At 53.2% G+C, this 24150-nt stretch overlaps 1 protein-coding gene across 3 annotated transcripts in view; it reads left to right on the top strand.

Moving 5' to 3' along the window:
• Nucleotides 1-1294: 1294 nt before the first annotated feature.
• ERICH1 (glutamate rich 1) overlaps nt 1295-24150 on the top strand; it is a 60328-nt gene continuing 37472 nt past the window's right edge. For all 3 annotated transcript variants that reach the window (XM_078445214.2, XM_078445213.2, XM_078445212.2), the window contains exons 1-2: nt 1295-1404; nt 20244-20390. In XM_078445214.2, the coding sequence (XP_078301340.2) occupies nt 1383-1404; nt 20244-20390 (169 nt within the window). In that variant the 5' untranslated portion in view covers nt 1295-1382. The remainder of the gene's footprint in view (nt 1405-20243; nt 20391-24150) is intronic.

The following is a 24150-nucleotide window of genomic DNA, read 5'->3' on the forward strand; positions in this document are numbered from 1 at the left end:
TCTAACTGCAATGGCTGACACTGGTCTCCCTGCTTCCTCAAGGCCCCTCTGTGAGATGTATGTCAGATATCACACCTCTGCTCTCCCGGGCTGATGGTTTTCCTCCCTCGCTGGAGAACGCAAAGTAGTATGATCCCCTCTGGGTCTTGTCCCAACACTGAGGCCTTTTTCCTGACAGATGACATCAGTCCTTCTGCCCCCTCAAGAGTCTCAAGGGACATTGCTGCCCTTCTGCTGAGTGATCTTTGCCCAGCTACCACCGAGTCCTGCTCCCAGCCTGACTCACACGACCTTCCCGACCATCCGCTCCCCCACACTCGTGTCCGTGTGACATATGCTGTGTGTCTCACTTCATCCTCTCCTGTCTGCTGTCATCAGGCCATTCACGACATGTTCTCAGCATCTTGAACAGTGTCCTGCATTGACAGACTCTGGAGAATATATTTTTCAAAGAGGTAAATTCAAGAAGAGGAGAACACAATAAATCCAGGCCACAGAGAGGGTTCAGTGGGGTTGGACAGGGTGCCCAGGGAAGAAACCCACATGGGGGAAGTGGACCAGCGGGGAAGAGGACAGCAGAGGGCAGGGGTCTTCCCCACAGCAGTCTGCGGGCTCTCTTCCTCCCCTTGGCCTTCACACCCCTAGTGCTGGAGTACCTGTGGACACCTGGGTGCACGGTGGGCGCTAAGTGGACCCCTGCACTGCTCCCACCCCTACAGCACTGGCACCCCTGATTTGGGGCCACAGAACCCCAGGTGACACCTTAAGTGGTCACAGAGCCACAGGACCAAGGGGCCCCTCCCACTGAGTCTCCTCTCCCCTTGATCCCCTCCTGCTGACCCTTCCCGCTATCTTCCTATGACCACGTCCCTATGAACTCCTTCCCATGACCCCCTTTCCGTAGCCCCTTCCCCCTGAACCCCTACTCATAATACCTCCTTAAACTTAGTGTTGTATTTCAATTATATTTTAATAAAACTGGGAAAAAATAAAAAAAATTCCCTTTTTTCATTTGAATACTGATAAACGGTAATAAGGAGAGGATATAGTTTAATAGGCTTTATATGAGACTGGAGTTCCCTGCATCTTCTGACTTTCTTCTAAGGCACCAAAACCGGGAAGCCGGCTCACCCAGTAGTCAGTCACTTCCCTCTGAGCATGCTCCAAGCACTAGCGCCCTTGGTCACGCCCACGGCACCCGCAAAAACCAATCCACAGCCGGGACTCCGCTGATTGGCATCCAGCGGGAAAGACCCTGGATCCCGATTGGGCACGCCGATTGTTGTGGGTGGGCATAGAGGGTCTGAATCCGGAAGCGTCGCAGCGCTACTTTGGCCCTGAAGCTGTTGGCGCGGGGATAGAGCTGGGGTCGCAGCATCGCAATGGCAGCGCTGAGACGGCACGGTATGTTGGGTAGGGGTCTGGAGGCGCGGGCGGGGGGCGCAGGTGGGTAGTGGGGAAGGGGACGCGGCCCTCCCAGTTCCTGCTCTCGGACCCAGACCCCGGACACCCGGCCCACCCACCGCCGGGAACCCAGAGCACGGGCCACCTCCTTCCGGGACCCCTAGCCCACTTTCCGCCCGGGCCCCATAGCCCTCCCTGTCCACCTCTCTCCCGAACCCCCGGCCTACCCTCCGCCCGGACCCCAGAGCCCTGTCCACCTCCCTCCGGACCCCAGAGCCCTGGCCACCGCCCTCCCGAACCTCAGAGCCCTGGCCACCTCCTTCCGAGACCCCCGGCCCACTCCCGGCTGTACCCCAGAGCCTTGTCCATTTCCTTCCTGGATTGGGACCACCCACCACACAGACCCTAGAGCCCTGTTCACCTCCCACCCAGACCTGGGACCCCAGCCTACCTCTAGCTCGATCCCTGGCCCACCTCCTACCTGGTCCCCAGACCCTGACAGGTGTTGGGGAGGGTGGGGGTGGAGAACGGGGATCACTGAGGGCCAGAAAGATCACCAGGAGCCAGGAGGACCCCCCACCCCCACCCCCTTTGGGTCCCCGGTGTCTCTGGGATCCTCATCGCAGCCCTGGGTGTCCAGGGGCACTGGGCAGAGGCAAGGAGGCCTGTGGGACCCCAAAGGAGCGAGGAAGGAGCACATTTCCATGAGTGACTGTGGGATTGCAGGGTGGAGATGGGGCGGTGGGCACTTCCCAAAGCCGATGCAGGGACCTGTGGCTTATACTGAGCAGTCTGCTTGATAACTGGAATTCCTCCCTGGGAACAGGTCAGAAGCCTTTTTGAGCCTCATTTTCTTTACCTGTAAAATGGACATAATACTCTACCTTGTACCCAGCCTTTGTTAACTGATAATATTTTCAACCAGCACTCAAGGGGCGGAATACAAATGTATTGGTTAACATTTTGGAGTCTTAGAAACTGTATCTTCTCATTACCACTTAATCCTCAGCATTCAAATGACAAAAGGGAAGGTTTTGTTTATCCCCGGTTTTATTGAGATATGATTGCCATTCAACCCCGTACCTGTTCCACGTGGGCAGCACAGTGATGTAACGTGTGTGGACGCTGCCAATGGTCCCCGTAAGTTAGCACCTCACGTAGTCTCCTTGTGACGAGAACTTGTAGGATTTCCTCTCTTAGCAACTTTCAGCTCTACCACAGAGCATTGTAAACTCTGGTCGCCGTGCCGTACACGACTTTCTGGGAGTTACTAGTCCTACAGGACTAGAACTGGGAGATCGTACCTTGTGACCGGCTTCTCCCAATCCCAGTAACCACCTCCCCTTCTCTGGTAACCACCAGCCTGTTCTCTGTACCCGGGAGTCTAGGGTTTTTTTAGACGCAGCAGATAAGTGAGATCAAGTGGTATTTGTCATTGTTTGACTTACTTCGTTTAGGGCAAGGCTCTGAGGGTCAACCTATGTGGTTGCAAATGGCAAGATTTCCTTCTTTCTTAATGGCTGAATATGCCACAGCGCGTCTACACCACATCATCTTTACTCATCCATCCTGGAGGGACTCTTAGGCTGTTCCATGCCTTGGCTCTTGTAAATAGCACTGAAATGAACGTGGGGATGCAGATATCTCTTGGAGCTCCAGATTTCATTTCCTCTGAGTAAATATTCGGAAGTGGAATTGCTGGATCATAGGGTAGTTCTGTTTTTAATATTTTGGGGAATCCGCCTTCTGTAGTGGCTGCACCAACTTACATTCCCGCCAACAGTGCACAGGGTTCCCTGTCCTCCGCGTCCTACTATTTGTTATTTTTTGCCTTTTTGATCACTGCTGTTCTAACAGGTCTCTCACTGGTTTGGATTAGCATTTGGTAAACAGTGGTATTGAACATCTTTTCATGTGTTCTTTGACCATCTTTATGTTTTCTATAGAAAAATTACTATTCAGATCCTCTACCCACTTTCTAATTAGGGGGTTCGCACTTGTTGATTTTGGCTTTTGTTGCATGCGCATCAGGTGTCATTTCAAAAAAATCACCAGGACCGTCACTGAGACGTTCTTTCCCTGTGTTTTCCTCTAGAAGTTTTATGGCTTCAGGTAAAAGTGAAGGTTTTTGAGACATTTCTTATGTTGCTTGGACTGGTTCAGGCTGTGGTTATTTTTTTCTTCTTTTCTAAGTTTAGAATGGATGATTGTGGTTTTGCCCTTTGAAATGAAAAGTCAAGTGTCCATTATAGGTAATAAGTGCTTGCTTAAAGTAAGCAAAGGAAACTAATTTCTCAAAAAGGCAGAATATGGAGAGTACTAGAGTTCCCTTCTCTGTGGCTTCCTTTATGGGAAAACACCATGCTGGTGCCTCCCTACTGCACCGCATCCTGCTGAGTTTTGACTTCCCCGTAGTGAGCTCTAAAAACAGATCATCATAGGTTAAGATGACTTAATTTCTAACCAGTCAGATGTTAGGCTCCAAAAGGAACATTAAAACATCTTAACGAGTACTCAAAGCACTGTTTTTACACACACACACACACACACACACACACACCATAAGTAGGACTAGAGAATCTGCAGGTTAAATTGAGGTTCTTGGGAGCAGTCCCAACCCAGGTGGCCATTGTGGTTCTTCGTGGTTGGCTGATAAGCCCTTAGGGTTTCTTCTCCCTCACACAGGAGTCCTTCCTCTTCTACTATGCGTCCACCCCTTCTCCTCATACCTTCTCACCCCGTGTGTGTTTGTGACCCTTCCAAGCCTCACACTGAATGCTCTCCCTCTGCAAGAAATCATGGTCCTCTCCTGTGCCTAGTCAATTGTAAAGGCCTTTCTCAGCTCACTGAAGAAACCTTTCATTGTTTTCCGCAGTCAGGAGTCTTCTCTGAAAAGACCTCCTTTTCCCATTGGATCGGTGATAAAATTGTCAAACAAAGTCAGGTTGTTTAAGACGTTGCGGTTGGAAGGGTGGATTAGTATGTATTAAATGTAAGTGGGAAACAAAATATTAGCTTTCTGAGTCTTTTTAACGAGATCACTGAAGAGCATGTCTCTGGGATAACACTCCCTCTTCCAGAAACACTTACGGGAGATTATAGTTGGAAAAACGTCTAAGCACTTGTAAATTGTGGAAGCATACGGTCTGGGGAACGTGTGGTGCATGGAGAAGGCCGGGGCCGGTGCAGACTTGCGCTGGCATCCCTGCTCTCTCGCCGTCCAGCTGCCCTTCAGAGACACTGCTTCCCACAGCAGCTGCATCAAGTCAACTTCACGCAGAACTCTTAACACTGGCTCGCACGGCAAATGCGTATTGAGTCTGCTGAGTGTGTGTGGCATCTCGTTCAGGCACTGGGGACACAGCAGGGAAGCAAGTGCTTTGCTTCTAGGGAGGTTCCAACCTGTTCCCTGGGCTAGGGTCATGGTTGCTGATGAGGCCACATCCCAGGAGAAAGGTACTCAGCTCTGGCACGTGCCACGGGCGGGCTGGCAGTCTGTCTGAAGCGGTGGTCCTAGGGTTTTTCCCTGAAAGGTTGCTCCCACTGGGCTGTGTATCCCCCTGATGCCCTAATTTCCCCTCAGACAGCGTGTCGCAGAACTCTGCGGCATTCATGGGGACGATGCTTTGCCTTTGCAACGATACTACTTGAGTAATTTTTTTTTATTTAATATGCTCTATTTTATGTGGGAAAATGTGTGAGCAGTACGAGCAGACATCTCCGGGGCCAGACTCCGCACACCTCTGTGAGTGAGCAGACAGACGTGAAATGCACAGCCCTCCGTGACCGACGTGAACCACACGGAGGCCCGCACATCCTATGTGGTGGCTGGAGTGGCTTCCTCCCTGCTGGGGGAGGGCGGGCGCATATCCAGCAGGGAGCAAAGTGCTAAGTCAGGTGGGGTGGCCGTGCTCACGGGAGCCGGTGTTGGAAGCCGGAGGCAGCAGGACAGCACTTGGAAGCCGGGAGGGTTCCCGGCGGATCAGGGATCAGGTAGTAGCTGCCCTGAGGGCCGACTGCCCGGGGAAGAGGTGTGCGGCAGGCGAGCTGGGTCCCCATGTCACACAGCACCGCCCCGCAGCAGCTGCACGGTTAACCCTTCAGATGAGGGAGCAGGGTGAGTGTTCCTGCCACCTGCCCGACAGGCGCCTGTTCGTACCTTTCCGGACAGCTTCTTGTAGCAGGTGCGCGGTATCTCAGGAGGCGCCTCGTCCACCTGTAGAGAACCTCACTGCTGCACTCGCCTGGGAACGGCTTTGCTGCTTCGAGTGTGTACGGTGAGGACGGTGGCTCCTCAGACGGCGCCTCCTGAGAGTCTAGAGCGCCCCGTCCTCACCCCTCCCAGCTCATGCTGCGTGAGGCTGTGCAGGCTTTGGCCCGCGTCTTACGGGAGGTGAGCTCCCCTGGCCCCCAGGACAGGGGGTGCTTACGTGCTGGGGCAGGGCAGCCTGGTGAGAGTGTGCTGTCCATTTTGGACCAGGAGGAACACACTCAGCCCCTGTCCCTCACTCCCTGCCACTCACGACTGCAGCGTGGACGCCCCTGTCCCTCCCTGCTCCTGTACTCACAAGATGAGTTGTAGGTGGAGAGGATTGCAGGAATGGATGCAAGTCAAGACCATGGCAGAGTGCCTGTCCCCCAGCAGCGCACCTGTGTCTCATCCAGCACCCCCACCCTTCAGTTAAGTTTTGTTAATCCTAAGATGTCTCATCAAGAGGAAACGGTCATCTCAGCCTCTCATGTTATCAGGATTGAGTGAGTGCCCGTGGCCCTGGCTTCCCACCTGCACGCGCTTGTACGTTGGTTGGGATCCTGAACCTGGCCCTGACCTGTCTCTGCCTGCACCTGCCTCCTGTGTTCATGAGGCCGACTGCCAGGTTGGGGAGTGCGTGTGTGATGCAGATGGTCCATTGCTTTTTTTTTTTTTTAACGTTTGAGAGACAGAGCACCAGCCAAGGAGGAACAGAGAGAGAGGGAGACACAGAATCCAAAGCAGACTCCAGGCTCTGAGTCGTCAGCAGAGAGCTTGACACAGGGCTCCGAGTCGTGAACCACAAGATCACCACCTGAGCCGAAGTTGGGTGTTTAACCGACTGAACCACCCGGGCGGCCCTCCAGTTGCTTCTCAATAAGAATTTGTTCCCGCCATGACTGGTCTTCCCAGGGCGCACCTCGCCCAGGAGCCAGGAGTGCGAGCCACAAGATCCTTGTCCTCCAAGGACTTTCCTCGGATGAGATCTGAACTGTGGTGGCCTCAGTTCCGGATGACCGAGCTCTTGTCCTCATCCCTGAATCCATGACTCTGTGGGAGGGCTCTGTGGTCAGCATAACCTACCCCTCCCCGTGGTGCTCTCTGTGGCCTGGGTGCTGAGGATAGCGTTCCTACACCAGCAGGACTGGGATGGGGCGTCTGTGTGTGCATGTCTGTGTGTGCACATGTGAGTCTGTGCACATGTGTGTCTGTGCTCGTGCATGTACATGCGTGTGTCTACCTGTGTGCATGTGTGTATCTCTGCATGTATGTACACGTATGAATCTCTGTGTGCATGTGTGTGTCTGTGTGTGTATCTCTTTGCACATGTGTCTGTGTATCTCCGCGTGTGTGCATGTGTGGATCTCTGCACGTGTGCGTGTGTGCGCGCACATGTGTGTACACATGTATCCGTCTGTGAACATGTGTGTCCATGTATGTGTGCCTCTGTGTGTGCGCACGTGTGTCTGTGCATGCGTGTGTGCATGTGTATCTCCACTGTGCACACATGTGTGTCTTCTGTACGTGCGTATCCACGTGTGTGTGCACACGTATGTGCGTGTGTATATCTCTGCATGTGTGCGCACATGTCTCTTTGTGTTCGTGTGTGTGCACACGTGTGTCTGCGTGTACATGTGTGTGTCTCTGTGTGTGTGCACATGTGTATCTGTGTGTGTATGTGTTCATACACCTGTGTGCACGTGTCTCTCCAGTCATACCTTCAGCCTTCTCAGTGTCGACGAGGTCCTCTGGGATCTTAGAACCTCAGGCTCTGGTTGGGTTGCACCTCGGTGGGAAGGAGCCCCCTGTTTCTTTGGGCAGCTGCATGCTCGGTGCCAGCTGGCACAGGGTGACTGCTGGGGCACAGCTTCATCCTTATGCCTGTGATGCTTCTACAGGAGACATGGTCTGGCTTTACTGATCACAGAAATTGCCCAGGCTGGAGCCAGCAAGGCTGGATTAGCACCTCCACCCCATGGCGCCAGCTCCCCTGATGGCGTGCTCCCTCCATCACACACGGCTGCCTTCTGCATCGTCACCGCCGGATTCCTGTCTGAATCCTTCTACCAGGCAGGCTTCCTGTGCTCAGTAAGCATTTCCTGAAGGAACGAATGAATGAATAAGTGTGCTCAGTAAGCACTTTCTGAATGAATGAATGAATGAATGAGCTCAGTAAGTACTTCCTGAACACATGAATGAATGAGTGTGCTCAGTAAGCACTTCCTGAACAAATGAGTGAATGAGTGAGCTCAGTAAGTACTTCCTAAGCAAATGATGAACTCAGTAAGCACTTCCTGAATGAATGAAGGAAGGAATGAACTTAGTAAGCACTTCCTGAACAAAGGAATAAATGAATGAATGAGCTCTGTAAGCACTTCCTCAACAAATGAATGAATAGATGGGCTGTTAGTACTTCCTGAATGAATGAATGAATGAATGAGCTCAGTAAGCACTTCTGAAATGAATGGCCCAGCGACCAAATGCACAAATGGCTCCATGTAAAACAAGGGGGTTGGGTGAATGCTGGGTCCTGGCCGCCCAGGGCACCTGTGCTGGGGGTAGGGACCCTGAGCTGCAGGTTTCAGGCACCACAGGGATAGGCATTTGCTTCCATTAAAGACCCACCCGAGACTGGACAGCATAACTGTGGGAAGGGGCAGTTACAGTGGCAGGAGGGCCAGCTAGCGTGTTGTTGGGGGTTCGTGGGTATGTGGAGACGACGGGGAGTAAGACAGCAGCTGCGGGGGACAGAAGCTTCCCAAAAACCCTGGATGTGGGGACTGACCTTGTAGGTTGGCAGTTACAGACTACTTTCTTCGGGATCAGACACGGGTCCGGTTGGGGTGTGTGGTGTGTGGGCAGCAGGTTCCATGCCCCAGGGTGGGACGCTGCTGTTCAGAGGGTGGTGGGCCCCTGTGATGGCATTCCCTGTAATCCTCAGTTGTCCCCTCCATCCGTGGGGGCCGTCCGGGGTTCTTGCGTGACACGGCCAGTCAGGTGCAGCCACAAGAGGACCCGGAGCGGAGGCTCAGGAAAGCCAGGGTTGTTACACTCCTGGGTCCTAGAGACAGGGGCACGACATGGGGATGCCCCAGGAGGCAGGGAAGGATTCACACCGTGAATGGGCTTTGTTGGGCTTGGCTGGGACAGGCCGGCAAGGCATGGTAAACAATTTAGGACCGGCTAGTTTGTACAATTTTGGTGAGTTTTGAGCAATAAAGGTGGCCCTTCTTGCCTTGCACCGGGGCCCAGGATGATCAACGCTGAGGGTTGCTGCCCCTGGGTGCAGGATCTGACGGGGGAGGCAGGTGGAGGGGTCCTGCTTCTGGGTGCAGGGACAGATGGGGGAGGCAGGGCGGAGGGGTCCTGCCCCTGGGTGCAGGATCAGACAGGGGAGGCAGGGCGGCGGGGTCCTGCCCCTGGGTGCAGGGTCAGACAGGGGAGGCAGGGTGGAGGGGTGCTGCTCCTGGGGACAGGGACAGATGGGGGAGGCAGGGCGGAGGGGTGCTGCTCTTGGGGGCAGGATCAGATGGGCGAGGCAAGGCGGAGGGGTCCTGCTCCTGGGGGATGGGACAGATGGGGGAGGCAGGGAGGAGGGGTCCTGCTCCTGGGGGCAGGGGGCAGGGGGACAGATGGGGAGGGAGAGTGAAGGGGTCCTGCTCCTGGGTACAGGACAGATGGGGGAGGCAGAGTGGAGGGGTGCAGCTCCTGGGGGCAGGACAGATGGAGGAGGCAGGGCAGAGGGGTGCTGCTCCTGGGTGCAGGATCAGATGGGGGAGGTAGGACAGAAGGGTGCTGCTCCTGGGTACAGGACAGATGGGGGAGGCAGAGCGGAGGGGTGCTGCTCTTGGGGGCAGGGCAGATGGGGGAGGCAGAGCAGAGGGGTCCTGCTCCTGGGGGTAGGATCAGATAGGGGATGCAGGGTGGAGGGGTCCTGCTCCTAGGCGCAGGGACAGATGGGGGAGGCAGGGTGGAGGGGTGCTGCTCCTAGGGGCAGGGGGCAGGGGGACAGATGGGGAGGGAGAGCAGAGGAGTGCTGCTCCTGGGGGCAGGGGAACAGATGGGGGAGGCAGAGCGGAGGGGTGCTGCTCCTGGGGCAGGGCAGATGGGGGAGGCAAAGCGGAGGGGTCCTGCTCCTGGGGGCAGGGTCAGACAGGTGAGGCAGGCTGGTGGGGTCCTGCTCCTAGGCACAGGGACAGATGGGGGAGGCAGGGTGGAGGGGTGCTGCTCCTAGGGGCAGGGGGCAGGGGGGCAGATGGGTAGGGAGAGCAGAGGGGTGCTGCTCCTGGGGGCAGGCGGACAGATGGGGGAGGCAGAGCAGAGGGGTGCTGCTCCTGGGTACAGGACAGATGGGGAGGTAGGGCTCTGGATGGAGCAGTTTGCAAATGGACGTGACTGCCCTGGTTTGCTCTCTCTTAAGGATGGGCTGCCCTGTGAGGGGTGGTCTCCCCAGCCAGAAAGTTTTAAGATGTCAGAACATCATCACCCAGCTCATCCTGGAACAACACGGGTTTGAACTGCATGCGTCCACTTGTACGTGGGTGTTTTCCGGTCAGAACCGTGCAGTGCGATGAGTGTGTTGTCCCTTCCGAGCGACTTTCCCAATATCCTTCTCTTCTCTCTGGGTTCCTTTGTTGTGAGAACGCACGACAGGATACATGTAGTGTACAAGGCAAGTGATCATCGACTGCTATTGGCCAGACCTCTGGTCAAGTTTAGGGAGACTCACAAGTTCTCCTGACTTGGGAATTTTAAGGACACAAAGGTCCGTGCCCAAACCCCACATCGTTCGAGGGGCAGCTGTACCCTGACGGTGAACCGCGTGCAGCGTGTGGTGACGCTGGCCTTATCCTAAGGGCTCTGCCGGAAGGCACACGTGAAGTGCGTGGTCCACAGTCACAGCCCGGCTGACGGTGACACAGAGCAGCACCGACAGCCAGCATGGGAGGGCATCGTTTGGGGGGAGGCCCACGCATGCCCGGCTCGGGGGCTGGAGAGGAGGCGCCTGGAGGAGGCCCAGTCCCCAAGTGGAGGTGGCTTTAGGGACACCCGTGGGGTAACGTTGGGCAGTGGAGGGAGCGGGCGCTCGCCAGTCTGCTTTTGCACAAAGCGAGCGGTTAACCTCCCTACTCGTGCCAGTGACCCGCGGCCAGTCTCCCCTTGTGCGCTTTGGGCAGAATTCGAGATCTGAGCGATGAAGAGCCACTCTTCGTCGAACTGGGAGCGATAAAAGTACTGGAGTGAACGTGACGGGTTATCCTGGGTCCCCAGGGTGTTGAAGCAAGTTTCTCAAGGCCCTTGCTGGGCCGCGCCCTGGTCCGCGGCGTGTCCTTCGGGGTCCCGCGTGGGGCAGGGCTCCGCCGTGCCCACTGGTGGCTGATCCAGTCAGTGATGTTGACATTCTGCAAGAATTAGAGACAAAATTTGGGCTTTTCTTTAATGTTAAAGTTTGGGAGAAAATGAATATTCGGTGTACATCAATCCTTACACGGGAGAGCACGTGTCAGTCATGGTGTACGTTCTAAGTACGTCCCATTTGAGAACAGTCTCTGGTTTTATTTTGAGTACTGTTTCCCTTCTAATGAGTATTTCAGAAAGCTTGCCAACTCTTGCTTAAATCTTAGCTAATCATTGTTACATTTATGATTCTATTATGAAACTCATTAAGAAAGTATCATTTATTAAATTAACATATTATACTGAACTTTTCTATCTTGTGAAGTGATATAGTGCTATTGTCAATTTATTCCTTTATTCCTTGATTACAGACAGTGGTTAAATACCTTGCTTCATTATTGGGATAAAATGGAAAAATAAAACATTGAACATTGTTGAGAAAGCTATGGATAGGCTGGCAGGTACCAGGCAGGCATTTGAACGCGATAAAATTCAGAACATGAGATCCCAAGAAATACAGTATCCGTGAGAAATTTAAAGCATCTGTTAAAACAAGATACTCAAGACATCCATTTCAGGATGGAAAGGGGGGATGGCTTGACCTGGCATTTGCTGAGATGGGAGATTTCTCCCTTCTCGCTGGAGCCGTGACTGGTGCGTGTGTGTCTGTCACTGGTGCACTCTGGACGGTTTTCCTGGCGTCAGGCCAAGGTGAGGACAGGGCACGGTCTCTCAGCCACGGCCACCGAGCTTCTGTTTTCAGCAGCACTGTTTCTTGAGTGCGATTTCAGGAAGCCTGGCAACCGCCAAGCTCTAGATGATCACTTTTCCACATGTAAGTGTGTTCACCAGAAACCTAGAGAGTGTCGTAAACCTATTCTATGTTTTCCTCTCAAGCATTTTAAAGTTATGTGGGTATTTGGGGTCCCTTCCATTTTTGTGCAGTTCCAGTGAGAATGTAGTCTCGTTGGCCGTGTTCCTTCCCAGTAATGTCCACCCTTTAAAAGACTGCTTTTGAACTAATTGCCTTCCTCATGTCCCAGACTAGCCCCACACACGTTTTGCTCGTCCCCTCAGAGTCCCGCTTTTCCAGGAGACCGTGGTTTGCAGGGATGAGAACCTAGGTTCTGACAAATTTGCCTGTAGAATCACAAATGAGTAAACACTTCTCATCCGCACCAGACAGCTCTCCAGATGTATGGCGTATACTTAGGAGGACTAAATGCACAGCTGCTCCCCCACTTTAGATAAAGTAGACTGTGAACACAAATATTGAGGGGAACCTGTATTACTTGGTGATCCAAGTGAACTTTTTTAAGAGAAAGAAAAACATTCCTGATATTGACGGGGGAGTAACGTCCTCAGTGGTGTCAAAGGTCATGGGGTGCTTTTTCTGTGCCACCTTTTATAATTCTCTTTTGCTTTTTTCAGAATGGAATATTCTAAAAGAAAATGTTCCTATTTCCTTTCCTTTTTTCATAAGAGCTTTTTCAAATGGAGCACACGGCCATTTTCCCCTGTTGTGAGACTGCCTGGCTAGGAAGTGCTGCAGAGTGCAGCCAGCTGTCCTGCAGGAGCTCACCTGGGGGCGAGGGGGGACTCACCTGCGGGGGCTCACCTGGGGGGGGCTCACCTGGAGGAGCTCACCTACAGGGACTCGCCTGCTGGAGCTCACCTGGGGGGCTCACCGGGGGACTTACCTGTGGGGGCTCACTTGTGGGAGCTCACCTGCGTGAGCTCACCTTCGGGGGGCTCACCTAGGAGAGCTCACCTGCAGAGACTCGCCTGCGGGAGCTCACCTGGGGGGCTCACCTGCAGGGGCTCACCTAGGGGACTCACCTGCAGGGGCCCACCTGTAGGGGCTCACCTGGGGGAGCTCACCTGCAGGGACTCACCTGTGGGAGCTCACCTGGGGGGCTCACCGGGGGACTTACCTGTGAGGGCTCACTTGTGAGAGCTCACCTGCGTGAGCTCACCTTCGGGGGGCTCACCTAGGAGAGCTCACCTGCAGGGACTCGCCTGCGGGAGCTCACCTGGGGGGCTCACCTGCAGGGGCTCACCTAGGGGACTCATCTGCAGGGGCCCACCTGTGGGGGCTCACCTGGGGGAGCTCACCTGCAGGGACTCACCTGTGGGAGCTCACCTGGGGGGCTCACCTGGGAGACTTACCTGTGAGGGCTCACTTGTGGGAGCTCACCTGCGTGAGCTCACCTTCGGGGGGCTCACCTAGGAGAGCTCACCTGCAGGGACTCGCCTGCGGGAGCTCACCTGGGGGGCTCACCTGCAGGGGCTCACCTAGGGGACTCATCTGCAGGGGCCCACCTGTGGGGGCTCACCTGGGGGAGCTCACCTTCGAGGGCTCACCAAGGAGAGCTCACCTGCGGGGACTCGCCTGCAGGAGCTCACCTGGGGGGCTCACCTGGGAGACTTACCTGTGGGGGCTCACTTGTGGGAGCTCACCTGCGGGAGCTCACCTTCGGGGGGCTCACCTAGGAGAGCTCACCTGCGAGAGCTCACCTGGGGGGCTCACCTAGGAGACTCATCTGCGGGGGCTCACCTGGGGGAGCTCACCTGGGAGGGCTTACCTGCTTGCCCTCCAGAAGCTTGCTGCACACCGCACGCATGGCATTCTCGGGCTTCTGCTCTAACATCACGGCAAATGGGAAAGCAATTCCTTGAAATGCTGCCGTTAACACCTTTGTTAAAAATGGAATATACTCTTCCCTTTTTATGCCCAAATGTGAGATTTAAAAATAGTAATTGCATTGAGGAAGAGTTAACATTTGTAGTGAGTAAACACACGCAAACACACTAGGTCAAAAGGTGCATTTCAGCAAACCAGAAATGAAAGACTTTTTAAAAATGATGCTTTGCTACGTACCAGCATCCTGAAAGACATAATGATACGGCAAAACCTTGGTTTGCGAGCAAAAATCATTCTGGAAGCATGCTTGTAATCCAAAGCACTTCTACATGAAAGTGAATTTCTCCAAAGAAATAATGGAAACTCAGATGATTCATTCCACACAAAAATATTCATATAAAGATGATTACAATACTGTAATATAATACAAAATAATAAAAGTAAACCAACTGACCTGCACTTATCTTTGAAAACCTTCATGGCCAGCGTGAGGGAGACCGGAGAGAGGAGGGTTACTATGTAGGATGACTTTCACTGTCACTGACAGAATGACTGCCATCTGTTGGCTCAACGGAATCTTTTTCTTTTTGTGCAGCTTTAACAAGGAACCTATCCAATGACACTTGCTTTTGCCTCCTTTTGAGGATTTCACGGAAACGTGACATTGCATTGACGACCATGCACAATCCTGCAGCAAGAGCGAGAGAGAGAAGAACCATCGGCTCAGTTGTGATCATGTGACGTCTGTTGTCACATACGGCTTGTATTGTAAGACCTCACTGGTTTATCGAGTTAAAACTTATTGGAAATGTTTGCTCGCCTCGCGGAACACTCACAGAACAAGTTACTCGCAATCCAAGGTTTTACTGTACTTTCTTTCCTGCTCTGCTTTTAACATGACTCACTAAGTAGATTTGGCCAGTTGGAAGACATGCTTTGTTTACAGAATTAAGTCCATATTTGCAGGAAACCATCAAGCGGTTCGTCGAGTACATGTTTCATTCATAACTCTGTAGGCTCTGAGTAGCAGTGAGAGTTTAAGTGGCTGTACAACATGTTGTTAGGCCTGAAATAGCTGGCTACTTCTGTTTAAATAAACTACGAACTCTTTTAGCGACAGGAGAGTCCATGTGACTGCTTCCATGCACTGTGGCCACATTGTCCCCTAGAACTGCAGTGTTGCTGTGTGCATGTGGTGGACCGAGGGCTTGTTTGTCTCAGCACAGCTGTGCGGACCTGAAGGTCAGGCACCCCACAGAGTCTCATTCCCGACTTTATCGTGTAGTCTCAACACTGAGATAGAGGGAGGCACGTGACTGAATCTTCCAGCAATATTAGTTGCCAGAAAGTAATTGTTATTTTGTTGTACATTGCTCTTTAAAGCTGATTTTTTTAAATTAAAGTGATATTTTTACAAAGACGTTATGCTTTAAGTTCTGGCAATTGAAAGCATCAGATGTGCATTTATTAGCAAAATGATTTCATTCTGAGATACCTGGATAGTTAGATTGGGTTCAGATTTATTAGTTAAAATTCTCATTGAAGACAAAACTCCCCCTTGACATTGAGAAACCCATCATGACATCTCTTAGATCATCTGTTCTTGTGCCTATCGATGGTGCACTTTGTAAGTAACTCATGGATAATGGACAGTAGGACATAAAGCCAGCATTTCCAGTGTTCGGTATCCTCGTCAATCCCAAGGACTGTCAGGAATTGTGTACCCAGTACTCATTCTCCTGTGACAGTGCTGTACCAAGGAGCGGGGGTAGGAAGGAGTCTCTCGAGCACCTCCAACTTCTGGAGAGCCAGCGTGCCATGGTGCAGTAGCCAGATGCCAGCCTTGTCCTGAGAAGCACCTAGTCCCGCGGGAAAGGACGTTTTTGCTTATGAGGTTTTAACACCTGCTAGTGTAGGAGAGAAATCACGTTCACCACTTGGGTTTACAAGATTCTTAACCCAGCTTAGCTTAGGGTGCTGAAAGGTTTTCTTTCTGTTCTGGCTGTTGGACCACTGGGTTGAATTTGTTTGTTTGTTTTTAGTGTTTATTTTTTGAGACAGAGAGAGACAGAACATGAGTGTGGGAGGGGCAGAGACAGAGGGAGACACAGAATCAGAAGGAGGCCTCCGTCTCTGAGCTGTCAGCACAGAGCCCGACACGGGGCTCAAACCCATGAACCGTGAGATCATGACCTGAGCTGAAGTTGGACCCCTAACCGACTGAGCCAACCAGGTGCCCCACTGGGCCTAGTTTTAAAGGCAAAGTTAGGGGAACTGTGTCTGTCATTTGCTAAAATGTAAACTGAACAGACCTTCTCGACCTTGTGAATCAGCACATCTGAATCTGCACTGTTCTCCCTCCACCTCCACATGATCACATGGGATTTAAAGCTCAAGTGCAGAACTTTTATATTTAAGTTGTGTTTGTGTTTACATTTGTCTTCAAGCCTTGAGTACGTGGCCTCTTTTCCTGTGATCTGAGGTTGTCTGGAGGCTTGTTCACAGCGGCTCAGGTCACTGATGATCACCCCAGGTTTCCAGCCGCCGGCATCCTAGACAGATGAGGTGCAGTGCATGTGCCCTTGTTCCTCACAGGCACGCCCGGGCCCTGCTTCTGACACCGGCTGCTTGTACACGATGAGGCTGGAGCCGCTCGTGATGTCGGGAAGTGGCCCTGGGCATACAACATGGGGTGGGAAAGGCGAGTTCAGTTCTGCGTCATTGAAATAACAAGTGCTGTGTGTAAACACCAGCGTGGGTGTGGAGGTTCGCCCTTTAGTGGCTGGTGGGAGGTGTGTGAGGGGGAGAGGCACCCCAGAGAGCCCTACTCGTGGGTGAGGTGGGAGGGCCACATGTGGTAGGTGCAGCCACATCTGTCACACAGCCATGCCTGTCTCAGTGCTGCCATGTCGGGGGCGTTTCTGCCCATCTTGTGATGGGAAGTGCTGGGGCTCAGCTAGCCTTAACCCGGGGTCCTACCTAACAGGGGCAGAACAGAGCATTCCTCTCTGCCCTTTAAGGAATCACACGGCGATGGAATTTCTAACTGATATCATTGAGTACCACGGAACATTTTTTTTTTTAACGTGCAAAACAAGCTGCTTCTCCCCACAATCCAGTTTGGGTGCTGCTCCGAGACACCCTGCCTGTGAACGTGTTCTACAGAAGGCTCTGGGAACACTTCCCCTCAGCAGATTGTACTGGAAACACGCTTTGTGCCAGGTCCTATGCCAGTGAAGATTTTGTAGAACATTCAACAAAAGTGCATGGGGAATCTTTTACTGCTAGGACCTGTGGCCTTAAATGGTTGTGTCACTAGCACGGACGGTTTTCCTTCCTCCCTGGGAGCCACCAGGCTGCACAGGCTCCCAGTGCCGGCCTGGTTTTAGTAGATTATCTGAGGAGCCATCAGGGTGGAGGGCACCCTTTCGTATTTTTAAACCCTAATTATGTTTTTATAACTCGGCCAGGTCAGTGGGAGTCATTTCTAGTAGGGACACTGCCTGAGAGTGTGATGAGATTGGGAGGGTCTGTGACTTCAGGGTCCTGTCCCTGCCGGGGGCCACCCACTTCCAGTCCCCATGCGCCAGCGATGGAGGGATCTGGAAGCTGGCCTGCCTGCCCCGAGCGCACTGACTCTGCCCCTGACTGCTGGCCACCCCAGAGCAGCTCTCTCCTTCATGCACCCGTTTCTACATTTACCAAGGTTAAAACAAACTTACTTTATTACGCTTTCCCTCACCTCTTCCAAGATGCCGTTTTGAGATTCAAGCCCGTTCTTTATCCACATTATATCCGGACAGAAATGCTTATTCATTATGACAGCTTTCTCCCCGGTTAAAGCAGAATGTCAACTAAAATAAACAAAGTGGAAAATCTCCCTGTACTTGCTGGAACCAGGCTTGTCTTCCTAAGCGCGGCGGGGAGTGTCCTGTGCTGCTGGGCCCCCCGGCCCTGCTCTGTCTGCCCGGCTCCACCCCTCGTCCCGAGCTATTCTGTGTGATCCTGTCTAGGGGGACACTTTGCATCCAGGACCTGGACCCCAAATTCGGAGACTGGTTCACAGTCTGTACTTTACACAATTTCAAAGAGAGAGAACATTGCAGGGAAGAAAGACTGCTTGTAAACCCAGTCATAAACACCTGAGTTCATATGCTCCACTCTCCAGGCCTGCTGCCCTCTCTTCCCAGCCTGGCTCCCGTCCCCACACCTGTGGACATCCAGGCTGCTGGTCCTGTAGGGAGTGGGTCCTCTGATGGACCAAGCTGGGGGTCCCCTGATGGAGAGTGCTAGGGGCCCTAGGAAGATGGTGCTGGAGTGTCCTCTGATGGACGGTCCCAGGGGTTCCTCTGATGGACGGTCCAGGGGGGTCCTCTGGTGGACGGTCCTGGGGGGGTCCTCTGGTGGACGGTCCTGGAGGTCCTCTGATGACCTCTAATGACAGTGCAGGGGAGTCCTCTCATGGGCAGTCTGGGGGGTCCTCTGATGGACAGTCCTGGGGGGGTTGTCTGATGGACAGTGCAGGGGTTCTTCTGCTGGACAGTCCTGGGATTCTCTGATGGACATTCCTGAAGGCCCTCTGATGGATGGTCCTGGGGGTCCTCTAATGATATCTAATGACAGTGCAGGGGGGTCCTCTGATGGACAGTCTTGGGTATCCTCTGATGGACGGTCCTGGGGGAGTCATCTGATGGACAGTGCAGGGGGTTCCTCTGATGGATGCTTCTGGGGGTCCTCTGATGGACAGTTCAGGGAAGTCCTCTGATGGATGGTCCTGGGCGGGTCCTCTGATGCATTGTCCTGGGGGGATCCTCTGATGGATGGTTCTGGGCGTCCTCTGATGGACAGTGCAGGAAGGTCCTCGATGGACGGTCCTTGGGGGATCCTCTGGTGGACGGTCCTGGGGGTGTCCTCTGATGGACAGTGCAGGGGTTCCTCTGCTGGACAGTCCTGGGATTCTCTGATGGACGTTCCTGAAGGCCCTCTGATGGATGGTCCTGGGGGTCCTCTAATGACATCTAATGACAGTGCAGGGGGGTCCTCTGATAGACAGTCTTGGGTATCCTCTGATGGATGGTCCTGGGGGAGTCATCTGATGGACAGTGCAGGGGGTTCCACTGATGGACGGTTCTGGGGGTCCTCTGATGGATGGTCCTGGGGGGGGTCATCTGATGGACAGTGCAGGGGGTTCCTCTGATGGACGGTCCTAGGGGCATCCTCTGATGGACGATCCTGGGTGGCCTCTGATGGACGGTCCTGGGGGAGTCATCTGATGGGCAGTGAAGGGGGTTCCTCTGATAGACGATCCTAGGGGCATCCTCTGATGGGTGGTCCTGGGGGGGGGGTCCTCTGATGGATGGTCCTGGGAATCCTCTGGAGGACGGTCCTGGGGGTGTCCTCTGATGGGTGGTCCTGGGTGGGGATCCTCTGATGGACAGTGCAGGGGTTCCTCTGATGGGTGGTCTTGGGTGTCCTCTGATGGATGGTCCTGGGGGGGATCCTCTGATGGACGGTCCTGGGGATCCTCTGATAGACGGTCCTGGGGGTGTCCTCTGATGGACAGTCCTGGGTGTCCTCTGATGGATGGTCCTGGGTGTCCTCTGATGGACAGTCCTGGGAGAGTCATCTGATGGACAGTGCAGGGGGTTCCTCTGATGGACAGTTCTGGGGGTCCTCTGATGGATAGTGCAGGGGGGTCCTCTGCTGGATGGTCCTGGGGGGGGGTCCTCTGATGCATGGTCCTGGGGGGGATCCTCTGATGGACTGTTCTGGGGGTCCTCTGATGGACTGTTCTGGGGGTCCTCTGATGGACAGTTCAGGGAAGTCCTCTGATGGATGGTCCTGGGGGGTCCTCTGATGCATCGTCCTGGGGGGATCCTCTGATGGACGGTTCTGGGCGTCCTCTGATGGACAGTGCAGGGAGGTCCTCTGATGGACGGTCCTGGGGGGGGTCCTCTGATGGACGGTCCTGGGGGGATCCTCTGATGGATGGTTCTGGGGGTCCTCTGATGGACAGTCCTGGGGGATCTTCTGATGGATGTTCCTGAAGGTCCTCTGATGGACAGTCTTGGGGGGGAACGTCTGATTGACAGTATAGGGGTTTCCCCTGATGGACAGTCCTGGGGGATCCTCTGATGGATGGTCCTGGTGATCGTCTGATGGATGGTCCTGGGGGAGTCGTCTGATGGACAGTGCAGGGGTTTCCTCTGTTGGACAGTCCTGGGGGGTCCTCTGATGGATGGTCCTGGGATCCTCTGATGGATGGTCCTGGGGGTCCTCTGATGGACGGTCCTGGGGATCCTCGGGGAACAATGCTGGGGGATCCTCTAGGGGATAGTACTGGGGGTCCTTGAGGGGACAGTGCTGGCAAGGCTTCAGGGGATGGTGCTGGGGGTCCTCGGGGGACAGTGCTAGGTTGTCCTCACGCACATTCCCTTTTCTCTCTGGTGGTAATGTCAGGCTTTGTCTTTATTTTAGATTTTACCTAAAATTTGCAATTTAAATGAACCTCCGTGAATAATTCTTTCTTCTCTTTTTCACTTGTAGTGTTCGTGGAGAAAGTTCTGAGGAGGCTTTTCCCTAGTGTTCCCTGTGGCCAAGAAAAGAGGGTACTCGTGGCTCCAGCTTCTGGAAACCCAGCCGAGAGGGTGGCCACTACGGACCTCAGGGGCAGGAGTGCCCCCACCTTGACAGGTGAGGGGCTTGCGGGGGGAGGGGAGGGGGGGGGTCAGTGACCTGGCAGTTGTCATGTTTTGCCCTGGAGCAGGCAGCTCTGGCCTGGCTGTCGGGTGGTGACCCTGCACGTCCTGTATCTGGCAGTGCAAGGTCACTGTGCCCACACTGGACTTCAGCGTGCTCAGTGCGGAGAGAAGCTGGTGCTGGCACCTCCGTTAAAGACCAGCTTGAGTTCACTGTGCTGGGCAGAGACTGTCCTCGTCCCGGTGCAGGTGCGGAAGCAGTGTGAAGAGCTGTGGCCGGGGCGCGGGGAGGACCCCTTGTGAGAGCCAGGGAGCACGGGGCAGTGGCTGGGGCGCGGGGAGGACCCCTGGCCATTTCCATGTCGTTGTCCACACCCAGGAGAAGTGAAAACACATGTTGCACAAACGTTTTCACGTGGGTATTCGCAGCAACAACGTGTCCTTACCGTTGTCCGTGCCACCGTCCACACTGTTGTCCTCGCCATCGTCCACGCCCTTTTCCACGCCCTTGCCCACACCACTGCCTGCACCGTTGTCCACACTGCTGTCCATGCTGTTGTCCACACTGCTGTCCACGACACTATCCAGCTCCTGCGCCAAGCAAGTGCCCAGGGTCCTGCAGGCTTACTTTGCTCAGCTGCTGGTCCCCCATTTGCAAAAGGAGGACCTACCAGGCATAGACACCACCACGGTGTGCCCACCAAAGGGACGGTTGGGAATACTGGTCTCACAGAAAGAAAGTGAATTATTCTAAGGACATGCAACACATCTCTTTCCAAGTCACGTATTAGACATTCCTTTGCTTTCAGCAAAATTGAAGGAAATAATTATCAGCCGATCGTTAAAAATAGTTTTGTGAAGGGACGCCTGGGTGGCTCAGTTGGTTAAGTGGCTGACTTCAGCTCAGGTCACGATCTCATGGTTCGTGAGTTCAAGCCTCGCATCAGGCCCTGTGCTGATAGCTTGGAGCCTGGAGCCTGCTTTGGATTCTGTGTCTCCCTCTCTCTCTGTTCCTCCCCCACTCACACTTGGTCTCTCTCTCAAAAATAAATAAAGATTAAAAAAAATAGTTTTGTGAAGGGGTGTCTGGGTGGCTCAGTCAGTTAAGCATCCAACTCTTAGTTTCGGTTCAGGTCATGATCTCACAGTTTGTGGGTTTGAGTCTGCTTGGCATTGTCTCTCTCTCTCTCTCTCTCTCTCTCTGCCCCTCCCCTGCTCACACACTCTCTCTCTCTCTCTCAAAATAAATAAACTTTAAAAATCTTTAATAAAAAATAATAATTTTGTTTGATGATGGATTTCTCCGTGATTTTTGGCATATTATTTACAAAGAATTCAATGAATCGAGTAATATTGCTATTTTTAAAAAGCCACATGCTGTCATCTACCTATTTTTGTGTTCAGAGTTTCTGAGCAGTTACCTCTGTAAAATGAAAACGGGTAGTGTTCCTGTAGGACCCTGTCTCGTAGCAGTGACACATGTGCTTCCATACTCCTTCCCTTGGCCCAAGGGACTTGCTCTGTAGTGGGTAATGATTTAAAGCAGTAATTGTTACTTTTGATCAATTGCCTTTTACTAATTCTAATAATGTAGAAAAAATTATGTTTACCATCATAGAAACTTTTTAAAGAAGACGGTTTATTTGAGAAGCATGATGCAGTAAAATTATTATATTAGGGCAAAACTGTGGGGGAGTTGGAGTTCCAGAGGACAAAAGGGTGAATGAGCCAAGAGTTTGATCACGTATCTTATTTAAGTGGCTGTGGTGTGTTGGATCCCCCTTAGACACAGCACAAGTAAGTCTTCCATATGGCGGCTCTCAAGCTCTATAACTTGTATGTACGGAGGCACCAGTTTTAAAACTTGTTTTTAGGGAATATGTGTGCAAGAGTAGTGCCCACCTCCAGGCTGACAGGCGGGCTAGCAGGTGGCTGGGCGTCGGTCAGGTAGGTTCGTGCTGTTGAATCTGGGCTTTTTATGGGTCCGTGAAAATCAGTATGTGGAGACACATCTATGAATGCCTGGAGATGTCATGAAAATAGACAAAGCTCTTTGGTAAAAACTGCAGTTTTCCATTAAGATGTGAATATTTCCTTATAAAATCTTGATGATACGACAGATGTCTCGGAACCCCTTCTACCCAGGTCTTTTACTTCTTAACCTTTGCCACTTCTCTGAAAGCCTGCTGTTGTATAAAAAAATATAACAAATGGAGCTCAAGGGCCTTATACCCAGTGAGTAAGTCAGGCAGAGAAAGACAGGCACAGCATGATCTCACGTTTCCGTGGACGCTGAAAACTTCAAACTGAGAGAGAATGGACAGAGGTTGCTGGGGGCTGGGCTGGGGGACGGGGAGATTATGGAACCGACCTAAAGTTATAAGGGGGGTAAGTTCTGGGGGCTAATGTACAGCGTGATGAATACAGTTAGCGATTCTGTATTGTGTACCCAACAGTTCCTGAGAATAGATGTCGTACTTATGTGAGGGGAATGGCCATCACCTTGCAGTGTTTAAGTTGTCTCAGTACACAGTACACCCTGAGGTTTCACAGCGTAAGTGAAGTCTTCGAACACCCTCCAGCCACGTCTCCCTCTCGTCTCCCTAGAATTTGGAAGCCCCGGTTCCCATGTAGTTTCATGCTTGCTGATACAGTGTGTATACTTTAGTATATATACGTGATTCCTAGGGGGCTTGTGAAACTTTATATTAACGATGGCGATTGCTGTCTATGTAGCCGCTGTCCTGTGCTGTTGTGTGACTGTATCGGGATGTACCCCCCACCTCCGGTGTCTAGCAATCTGAGTTTTCGGAGCCTCGTGTGGTTTCCTCCACAGCTCTCCTTCGAGTTTCTGAGCTTCTTGGGTCTCTGGGGTTGTGATTTCCATCACGTGGGGAATGTTCCCTGACTGTTTCTTGGAGGGCTTCAAGTTCACATACGAGGCCACCTGACATTGCCCCACAGCCTACAGATGCCCTGTTGGTCCCATGCCTTGTCCTTTTCTGTGGGTTTTGTTGGACTTCCATGGGGCTAAGATGTTCTCACATCTCGGCCGGCTGGCTGTGCGTGGCCAGGCAGCAAGGCAGAAGTCCACGTGGCCGCGGAAGCTGCCGTCTGTCATCCAGTGGTGCCCCAAGGGGGTCGGAAGGGGCCACCTCTCCTGTGCTCCTGCCCAGCCTCCCAGCTCTGTCTGGCCCTTCCCTGAGGTTGCTCCCCCCAGTGCCAGGCTGTGAGCCCCAGCCCCCGCTGGGCAGCTCCTCACAGGGGCACCCACATCACGCTCAGCAGAACACGCAGGGGTCTCCCCCTAGAGCCCTGGGCTCGCTCGATGCAGCCCGCTTCTCCCGAGGACGCTGCCCGTGGCCTGCAGGCGTCGGGCCTCCCTGGAGCCCAGCTGCCAGGCCCCACCCCCAATCCTCAAGCTCACTCCGCCCCAGGCCAGCATGGCCACAGTCTCATGGCTGGTTCCCTTCCTCAGAGATCGGCATCTGGAACTTCTTTCATCAGGTTGGCCTGTCTTTGTGGTTGTTCTGGGCAAGGTGGTGCACGCTTCCCACCACCCCGTCTTGACTAGAAAAGCACATCATACGTTCTTCTGGCTTTTCTAGAAGTAAGGATACGCTGGGTCACCATCAACCTCTCCTTTGCACACAGGCGTTTCCCAAGCACGTGTCCCCAGAGAAGTAGCTTCAGATTTATTGTTCATTTTGCCAATTTGCCTGTCAGACGTGCACCACTCAAGTGACCTGCTAGTT

The sequence above is a fragment of the Panthera onca genome, chromosome B1 (genome assembly GCF_046562875.1).
Source record: "Panthera onca isolate mPanOnc1 chromosome B1, mPanOnc1 haplotype 2, whole genome shotgun sequence".
NCBI classification, from domain to species: Eukaryota; Metazoa; Chordata; class Mammalia; order Carnivora; family Felidae; genus Panthera; species Panthera onca.